A 10,679-nucleotide genomic window follows, 5' to 3' on the forward strand; every position below is an offset into this window, starting at 1 on the left:
TACCATGTAAGTATCATAAAAAAGTGAAGAGCTTTTTTGAAGCAATGAACCAATCTTTTGTGATACCGTATCAGTATATGATATATACCATTTGAGTATCATAAAAGACTAAGAAGTATTTCTTTTGCAAGTGAAATTTGCTAAAAATTATATAAAAATTAAAATGTCAAAATGAACCGGTCATCTATGATATCATATCAGCATACGATAAATAGCAGGTTGGTATCATAGAGGGATGAACTTTTTTTTTTTAAGGAATGAATCAGTCCTCTATGATAACATGTCAGTATATGATATATATTAGGTTGGAATCATAGAAGACTGAGCTCTTTTTTGAAAGAATGAACAAGTCCTCTATGATACTTTGTCCGTATATGACATATACCATGTGATTATCATAGAGGGCTAAGAAGTATTTTTTATTTTATTTTTATTTTTATTTTAAGGAATCAATCAGTCTTCATGATACCCTGTTAGTATATGGTAGATACCATATGGGTAGCATAGATGATTTTTTTTTTTTTTAAGAAATGAATCAGTCCGTTATCATATCTTGCGAGTATATCACATATCATGTGGGTCAGTCATCCATGATACCCTATCAATATATGATATATCCTATTTGTATCATAGAGGATTGAGTTGTATTTTTCTTGAATGAATGAACCAATCCTCTACAATACCTTGTCAGTATATAGTATATGATATATACCATGTTGGTATCACATAGGATTGAGGCGTGTTTTTCTTGAAGAAATAACCCATTCTTCTGTGATGCCTTGTCAGTATATAATATATACCATGCGTGCATCATAGAGGACTAAGTAGTGTTGGAATGTATCTGTCATCTATGATAGTCTATCAGTATATGATATGTATCAGGATGTTATCATAGAGAACTTAGTGTTTTTTTTAAACGAATAAACTGCCAGTCCTGCATGATACTCTGTCAATATATGATATACCTTGTGGGTATCATAGAGGCTTGAGTAGTACTTTTTGAAGTAATGAATTTTGAAGTAATGAATTAATCTTCTATGATACTATGTCAATATATGATATATACCATGTAGGTATCATAGAGGATTGAGTTGTATTTTTCTTGAAGGGATAAATTAGTCCTTTATGATACTATGTCAATATATGATATATACCATGTTAGTATCATAGAGGATTGAGTGTTTTTCTTGAAGGAATGAACTGTCAGTCATGTATGATACCCTGTCAGTATATGATATATATCATGTGGCTATCATAATATGCTGCAACAAAGATACTTCAACAACTACTGATTTGATATACTATATGCTAGAACAAACTGTTTTTTGATATATATATAAAAATAAAAAACATAATATATCAACTATCCTTTTTATTGACATAGAAAAAGAAAAAATAAAAACAAAAACAAAATAGCCAAAAGTGTGTAGAATAAGATTATGAAAAAAAAGGAAATAAAGAAACAATTAATTTGGAAAAAATGAAATTAGAAAAGGAGAAAAAAATAAATGAAAATCACCAGAATTAAAAAAAATAGGGAAAAAGGCGAATAAAATTAGATTGTGGAGATAAAAGAAAATAAATAATAAATGAAATTAAAAAATAAACAAAAAAAAAAAGAAATTAAAAAAGAAAGAAAATAGAAAGAAAAAGAAAAAAAGAAAGGGGCTAGAATTAAATATGGAATCAGATTATGACAAAAAGAAAAATAGTATGATTGAGAAAAAATTACCATAAAAAGGTATGCTAAGCGACAACATATGTTTATTAGGTAATACTTAAGAAAGACAAAATGAGAAAAAATAAATAAGGTGACGACGCGATAACACCAAATTCATCGTTACATAAAATGAGACTTTTCGTCGTTACGTAACGATGAATTTAACGATACGATACAATAAAATTAAGTAATAATCAAAATAAACATCGTATTTAAATCAACAACAATATACAATATCCAAACAGGCTAAAATAATTTGGAGTCATTTTGACCATTACATAAGAAACTCCACCATTTCAATGGAGTACTCCAAAGTCCAAAATTCCACGAAAGAGTTACTCTCCAGATAAAAAAAAGTCTCCACTTAATCATTTGTACATCTCTTAAAAAAATACTAATTTTTAAATAAAAATAAGTAATTTTACTAAATTACCCCTAATTAAACAAGTATTAAGATTTGATCACATAACACTTGATAGAGGCAGATTTGAAAAAAATAATGTTAATTCTTTCGATTTAAAGTTAGATACTCTTTTCTATATATATATAAAACAAAGTTAAATCATTTTTTTTTCTATATATATAAAAAAAAGTTAAGTGGACACTCTTTTTTATCTGGAGGGAGTATCAAGTGATATATTGATGGGTCCCACTACCTCAACCCCCCACCCCCAAATATCATGCAGGTATGTGGGGCTGTCTCTCTTTAATTCGACGTTCAATTTTAGGCAAGTGGCAGCTGAGGAGTTGGTAGTTAGCTCAGCTAATAGTAGCACCCTTACTCACAATAAATTTTTTCTTGTACCTTGTTAGATAACAAACGTTCTTCACAACTATCAATTTGGGGTGCACTTTAAATCCTAAAATTTGCAACCCCATTTCAAGATTTTGTCTTTACACAAACCCCATTATCAAAAAGTTCATTTTTTTTTCAAGAAAATGAGACCAACTACAGTATTTGGTGGATTGTTTCTTGTTTTAGCAGTGTATTGTGGATTAGACCCTTTTAAACACAGTGCAATTTCTGAGTTTCCAAATTTTGAGTCTTTTAAGGTTGAGATGCCAGCTTGGTCTGAAATACCAGTTGAAAAAGATTCACAAAATTTGCTTCAAAAATCTGAAATTAAGTTCTTGAATCAAATTCAAGGACCAGAAAGTATTGCTTTTGATTCTAAAGGTAGAGGACCTTATACAGGTATAGCTGATGGTAGAGTTGTGTTTTGGGATGGTGAAAAATGGAATGATTTTGCTTATACATCAGCTAATAGGTGAGTGTTTTTTTTTTTTTTTTTTGCTCTTTGGGTTATGGTTCTTGGGATATATTTCTTGTTTATTGTGATTATGCCTCTTTTTATGAGTTAAAATTGTGTGATCCTATCATCTAAAAGATTAAGCGGTTAGTGAGAGCGCACTTTTAACTACCTGATTATATCATGTCTTGTTTCTTGTGATTATGCCTCTTTTTATGAGTTAGAATTGTGTGATACTCTCATCTAAAAGATTAAGCTGTTAGTGAGAGCACACTTTTAACTACTTGATTATATTATGTCTTCAACACGCGGTCCTGATCTTTTTTTCGTGGCCAATCACATGGAAATTCTTGTTTTGACAATGGGTGGCGGTGAGACTCGAACTTAGGACGTATTGAACAGTGTGATTATTTCATTTAAAAACTTAAGCTGTTAGTGAGATCACACTTTTAATTACTTGGATTATATTATGTCTTCAACATTATGTTCTTTCTAATTGGCTGTGTTGTGTTCTCATTATAATGATCTTGTGAAAGAGAAAAAATGTTTTTTCTCCACTAAGTAGGTGTTTAGACATGAACTGGATGATATATTTTGAAAAAGGTAGTGTTTGAGTGAAGTTGGAAAAGGGTATTTGGAAGTAAGTTGTGTTTGGACATGAATTTCACTTGAAAAAATGATGTTGTGAGGGAAGTGTTTTTATTTTTTATTTTAAATAAACTGGTACAAACTAAAATCCAAGTTTGGAGTGAAAAATTGACTTTAATGTATGACCAAAAAGTCATTTGAAAAAAAATGTTGAAAAAAAGCCTGGGAAAATATATAAAACCCCCCCCAACGTATACTCGGATTAATTATGACGCACCCAACCTTTGCGGGCGACCTATTACCCCCGGCCTTATTTTTTCTGTAACTTTGTACCATTTTCGACTGACGTGGCCAAAAAAAAAAAAATTATGGCGAGTGAAAGCATAGTTTTTATATTTTAATAAAAAAATTAATTTTTAAAAATTTATTTATATTTTATCGAAACATTTCAATTGTTAAATGCAATTTATTTTTCTCTTTCTTCTTCTTTCTCCTTCTTTCTCCTTTTTCTCTTTCTTCTTCTTTCTCCTCAACCACCGCCGCCGCCACACCGCCGCCGCCACACCGCAGCAGCAGCAGCAACAGCACCAATATGAAAATGGGTCTGACCCATTAAAACATAATGCCATTTCGGTGGAGGAGATATTTTGGTGTTTGATTTGCCTTCAAATGAATGTGTGTGTTAATGGAGGAAGAAAATGGGTTGAATGTGTGTGTGCTAATGGAGGAAGAAAATGGGTTGATGGATTTCTTGAAATGAAGAAGAAGAAGAAGGGTTTAGTGATGAAGAAGAAGAGTTTAGTGATGAAGAAGACAAAATTAATGGTTTAATGGTTAATTAGAGGTTAATTAGTGTAAATATAATTAATAAAAGAAAAATCAAATGAAAAAAAGAAAGGAAAAGTGGCAGTGACGTGGCACCAATGTGGCGGAGAGTGTGCAACACTCTCCACTGTGCAACTGGGCATCAATTTTTTTTGGTGCCACGTCAGCCAAAAAAGGTACAAAAATACAGAAAAAATAAGGCCGGGGGTAATAGGTCACCCGCAAAGGTTGGATGCATCATAATTAATCCGAGTATACGTTGGGGGGTTTTATGTATTTTCCCAAAAAAGCAAAAGATTCTTATGGCCAAAAGAGCCTAATTTTGAGATTTGAGCTGTTGAACATGCATATGCTGCATTGAGTATGCAACAGGATATACTTTTTTGTTATTTCGTATGGTCACTTTAAATGCCTAAAAAGGGGGTAAAACTGATATTGCTCCATGTGAAACGTGAACATGTGAGTACATACTATATCTATGCTAACAAATAATTTGTTAGATGCTAATTTCTTTATCAAATGTCATATGCTGCGTTGAGTCAACTTTTATGACGCAAAATCTTACATTCGGTTGGTTTGGTCCAGTTGTTTGGCTTTGAAGATTGAGCTAAGAGCAAAATAATTATTAGGTGTTGGTTCATTTGCATATTTACTCCTATAAAACTTGTGATGGTGCAACTGATATAAGGACAAATGTTATAGGTGCATATCCATTTAAGTTCAGCAGTTAGGTAGTTCTTGTTCAGGGAAGTAGATGGAAATAGAATTGAGTTTCACTATGTTTGTGTGTCGTTGAGAGGCTGACACACTGTCTGTATATTGAAAATTTAAGCATGACCTTGCACTTCAGATATAAGAAATGATAAAGTACTAATAAAGATAAACAATATGGTGTGTTAACTAGCAACTTTTCTTGTTTTGGGGAATAAGTCACTGTGTGAAGATTACACGTAATATATGTAGTATATTCTGGCTTTGTTCTTTAAATTCAGATAGCGGGATCATGGTTATTAATGGTTATCAAAGCTGAAGCTAATAAAAAAAAATCTGCACTTTCTATCTTGATGGAAAGTATCTCATGTAATTATATATAGCCTATAAGCATTTAGTAATGCACGAAAGTTGTGCCAAATTCACCTAACGTAATTACAATACTTTGTAAACACAGACATGTATGTTTGTTTCTTCTGTAACAGCTCCAATTGTTGGTGGTTAGCATAATCTCATCTTTACAACTCGAACATTGTTGTAATAGGTTAAGGGAGAAAATCAAACGAAAAGGCAACTCTTTCACCCTACCCTTTCTCAAACTAGTAAACTAAGATGATTTGGTTAAGACTTTTTGAAGGACGTCAAGCTAGAGGGATCCAGTCATGCAGATTTGAAGGTTCTGGGGCTCTGTATAACTCCTAGGACACTAAGCTAGTAAGCTATTTTAACATATAAAGCCTTAGATAGTGTCTGCATAGGTAATCCGAGGAATTCAAAAGATCTCTTTAAGCATTTGGATGGTATCAGAGAGAAATTGAAAGTTTGGAAAGGTTATGGTGAAATACTTTTGTCATCAAACAATTGTTTCTCATAGAAGCAATGTAACTTGAAGCCTTCTTTGGTTTTACATCTGGGAGATTTTAACCATGTGGCTCTGATATCTGTCAAAATGATCAGAGCAAAGAGGAGGAAGAGAGAAAAGTTTAGAATCAGTTTTGAATATTAGCCTAGCCCTTTTTGGTTGATAGTTACCGAACTCTTTCAATTTGGATCCATCAGTAGTTGTTGGCAGTCTGGATATATTGTTTACCATGCAAATAACATTCTGTTGGTTGGTTTCTATCTTAGAACACTAACAAGATATGGCATAAAAGAACCAGAAGTCTTGTCAACAAATCGCTACTGGGGTTATCATTCAAGATTGATTGATTACTAGAACAATTGGTCATATATACTAATCTTGGCTGCAATAATATGTTAGCTCCAAGGTCTCAAGTCTTGGGTGCAAACAATTTCTGAGGGCCATCGGACGGGGAAACCCCGAATACCCGTGTTGCGGGAAACTCTTGCCGAGGGCCTGTGCATAAGTCGTCAAAGAGACTCGGACACCCGGTGCTTAATCAAAAATAAAATAAAATAATATGTTAGCTCCAATAATGTGTCACTATTGCTTAAACCGGTGTGGAACTCAATCATCACCTTGGGAAGTTGCATTACTGATTAACGTTCATACCTATTCCTACCCGATTAATAAACTTAAAGTATTCAATGTGAACCAGGATGTCGGGGGTTAAGCAAGCATTGAGCACTGGGTTTTAGAAGGCACAAGATTGAAGCCATTTCAAGAATTGTCTTCAGATTCTAGTAAAATACAGTGTTCCACTTTAGGAAAGAAAACCGACACGTCACATAAACTTTTTCCTTCTTTATTTTTAACTCCTTTAGGAAGATTGCGGATTATCGTGATCAAAAAAGAAAATTAAAAGAGTTAAAGATGATAACTTCCTGCTTGCAGCACTTATTTAGTGTTTAAACCTAATCAAAGCTACAAAGATTTTTCATCAGTTTACTTGTCAACTGGCTGTTGTTTCATTATTACTTATTATTGAACGAAATTTTCTTTAACCATAGATGTTTACTCAATTTACTTTTAACATTATAATACATGTACATTTGTTCCGCAATCAAATCCTTAAGGCCAAATTTCAACTTGCTTTACAGATTGTCAGAAATTTTCTTTAATTATGATGTATTGCCCAGTTTACATGTTTTTCGGACTGCTTCTCCCTCCCCCTCATATATGATCTAGATTTCAAGTCTATGTTCTGTTTTCTGAATTTTCAGGTCAGGCTTATGCGATCCAAAACCATCACCCTTGGACTATTTGAAGAACGAGCACATCTGTGGTAGGCCATTGGGTTTACGATTTGACAAAAGAACAGGTGACTTATATATTGCAGATGCATATTTTGGGTTGATGAAGGTAGGCCCTGAAGGTGGATTAGCAGAATCTTTGACAACTGAGGCTGAAGGAGTGCCTTTAGGATTCGCAAATGACTTGGATGTTGATGATGAAGGGAATGTTTATTTTACGGATAGCAGCACAATGTACCAACGCAGGTAGATCATGAACGCGCCATTTCTTTTATGGTACAGATTCTTCATAGGTTGACTGGTATAAAATTCAATAGTGCGATTCAATCGGAAAATGAATTTTGTTCAAAGTGGTGTACTTGTAGTTGCATACCATAATTTGACCCTGAACAATTGCTTTTCTATTCGTGATTCACCTAATTATTAGTGCCAAAAAATCGATTACAGAAGAATTACTTCCTATCATTTTTTGTATCAATCAATCAACAAAACCTTAATCCCAAACTAATTAGGTCGACTATATGAATTTCTAGACACACACATGTAAATATTCGGCTTTATTCGAGCTCATTTCATTCCAATACTTGAAATTTTGTCTTTTAAGGGAAATTAGCGGTTTTCTAAAACCAGAGACTCTAAAAAACTAGATCTAATGTAAGCCTAACAATGACTAAGCCGTAGTTTCCACTAGTTGTAACATCTTTATGGATTCTTTGTTTATCATTATATTTTGTTCGTAGCTAAGTTTGCGTTAAAAGTTAGGGTCATTTGATATGATATCTGAATTGTCTGCATTTAGGCACTAAATTCCGTGTAAACTTACCATGCATATTTTTGTTTCTTACTTCTACTTATCCTAAAGACGTTACTCACTATTTAATTTTGACAGCTTAGATAGTTTCATCAGTAGTACACAGTAGTTTTAAATGTTATTTCAATTTTTACTATAAAATCCTAAATGTAATAGTAATTTGTTGTGCTTCATTCAGTTAATATTGTGCAACTCGCACTTCTTTTTTTCAGAAATTTTATTCAGCTGGTTTTCTCAGCAGAAGATAGTGGGAGGGTTCTCAAATACAATCCTAGGACAAAAGAAACCACTGTTCTTATTCGCAACCTTCAATTTCCAAATGGAATCTCACTTAGCAAGGATGGTTCCTTCTTTATATTTTGTGAAGGTTCCAAGGGCAGGTAACGCTCTTGTCTTTTGCAATCAGGATGTTTATAGTATTATAGTGCAGCTATTTACCACATTTTGAGAAGATTTTGTCTGTTCGAGATCTATAATAAGGGAAGATTCCTTGGATTACCTTTTCCTGTCTGTGATTGTTGTTTCGCTATTGCTTTAGTAAAAAATTTCACTCACATGAACATTCTTAGGTTATGTATTAGAGCAATTCATGCACCCATGGAAATGCTATCAAAATATCAGGCAGTTGAATTCCACTTTTCTGGTTGCTAAAAACATGTGCCTTTTCTATAATCTTTTACCCACATGTTTCAGCAGAGGCGGATCTTGAATTTTAAATTTATGGATGTTAACTAAATTTCTTGATACAAATATAGGTTTTGAGCCAAAGTTAGTGGTTCTGCGGAACCCGTAACTTATATTGTGGCTCTGCCCGTTCATGTTTGAGGAGATTCTTGGGTTGATGTTTCACCTTAAAGCTTTTATTTGTCTATATACGTGCATGTGCATGTGCATTTACAATATGCATCAGCAATACAGAGATGCAAATACTATACATAGTACGGACAGTGATAGACGTAGAAGCATTATGGACTTTCAGCTTTTATAATCCATGTTCTGAAATATCTGCATTCGTTTTTCTATTTCTTTTCTTAAAACATCTCCTTATATCGAATTGCCTTAAAAACGTCTGTACGTACATTTAGTTAGTAGGCGTTTGGCCATTAATTTTCAAACCAGCATTTGGACATGCGCTTTTCAGTTATGGTTTCAAACCCCAAATCATCCAAAAATGCATGATTTGGGGTTTGAAACCATGGTTTCAACTTTTTTTAAATATAAAATTTAACCCATAAGTTTATATTTTGTAAAAAAAAGACCCATAAGTTGGTAGATATTTTTAACAATTACCCCCATCAATCATTTACCAATCTCATTAACTTCCACCAAATTTTATTTATGTCTACCAACCTTTTAATTTATATATGTCTACCAATTTTATTTATTGAACTAAAATTTGATCAATTTGATGATATATTTTTAGAAAGATCTTCTAGTATTAATTTTGAGCCGGTTGTTATGATTTAGCGTATTAATTTTGTTATGAACTATGACATGCTCATTTGGTAAGATTGTATAAGAATTGAGAATGTTTTGATAGTTTTCACAACTTGTGGGGTTTTTATGTCTATAAGAGAAAATACTCCTTAAAATATCCAAATTGCATGTCCAAACATGGTTTCAAACCATGTCCAAACGGGGCCTGAGATAGTTCCCGTGGCATTATTTCTTGCTAGTATTGCCATTTATAAGAACTATAGAGGAGAATAAGCCAGTGATAATGATAGGTGGAAGTAGCCAAAAAAGTAGCCTTTTGGCTACCGGTTCATTTGAACTCATAACTTCCGATACGGGGTATAGATATATATGTAAAAACCTACTAAATATATAGAAATATTATATCTGAACTCATAATTTTACCAATACATTTATGAGAATCTTAAATGTTGAACCCATTAAAGTTAAATCCCGGATCTACCTCTAGTGACAATGAAATATTTTACTATTTTGTAGGTTGCGGAAATACTGGCTGAGAGGTGAGAAAGCCGGTACATCAGAAGTAATAGCAATCCTCCCAGGATATCCAGACAACGTGAGGGCAAATGAAAAGAATGAGTTTTGGGTAGCAATCCACTGTCGCCGAACCATTTACAGTTACATAAATGCCATATACCCACAACTCCGTCAATTCTTGCTGAAGCTTCCTGTCTCTGCAAAGCTCCAATACCTCATGCACATTGGTGGCCGGTTCCATGCAGTTGTTGCGAAGTACAGTCCCGAGGGGAAGCTCTTGCAGATATTGGAAGATCGACAGGGGAAAGTCGTTAGAGCTGTCAGCGAGGTAGAGGAGAGGGAAGGGAAGCTTTGGATGGGAAGTGTTCTGATGTCTTTCATATCGGTTTACCAACTAGAATGAACTCTGGAGCTTTTGATTTTACTTTGTTTCATCATCAATCACTTTGAAGTGGAAAAGACTCATTTTTACTTCCTTAGAGTTGTTTGTAGCATTTATTTAAATAAGCGTTAGTGAAAGCAGGTTTGACAGTGGTGTACACAGAATTTGTTTGTAAGCTGTGTCGGGATTTAAAGTAAGTGAACAAATCAAAGATGAAATTCCAGCATTATTAATGAAACACGATTCAAGTATATTACTCATACTTTTGGACCGAGTTTTAATTTC

General features: G+C 33.3%; 1 protein-coding gene across 1 annotated transcript; it reads left to right on the forward strand.

The window, feature by feature from the left end:
• Positions 1-2,587: 2,587 nt before the first annotated feature.
• LOC132065546 (protein STRICTOSIDINE SYNTHASE-LIKE 3-like) lies at positions 2,588-10,415 on the forward strand. The gene is made up of 4 exons (XM_059458978.1): positions 2,588-2,988; positions 7,219-7,494; positions 8,272-8,439; positions 10,013-10,415. The coding sequence occupies exons 1-4, from the start codon at positions 2,660-2,662 to the stop codon at positions 10,413-10,415; spliced, it is 1,176 nt and encodes a 391-aa protein (XP_059314961.1). The 5' UTR covers positions 2,588-2,659.
• Positions 10,416-10,679: the final 264 nt, after the last annotated feature.

Source organism: Lycium ferocissimum, chromosome 7 (genome assembly GCF_029784015.1).
Source record: "Lycium ferocissimum isolate CSIRO_LF1 chromosome 7, AGI_CSIRO_Lferr_CH_V1, whole genome shotgun sequence".
NCBI lineage: Eukaryota > Viridiplantae > Streptophyta > Magnoliopsida > Solanales > Solanaceae > Lycium > Lycium ferocissimum.

Excerpts from the sequence above, each read along its gene's own strand:
- LOC132065546 (XM_059458978.1), top strand. The coding sequence starts at position 2,660 with ATGAGACCAACTACAGTATTTGGTGGATTGTTTCTTGTTTTAGCAGTG. Across the intron at positions 2,989-7,218 it reads GCTTATACATCAGCTAATAG|GTCAGGCTTATGCGATCCAA; the intron begins GTGAGTGTTTTT and ends CTGAATTTTCAG. Across the intron at positions 8,440-10,012 it reads TGTGAAGGTTCCAAGGGCAG|GTTGCGGAAATACTGGCTGA; the intron begins GTAACGCTCTTG and ends ACTATTTTGTAG.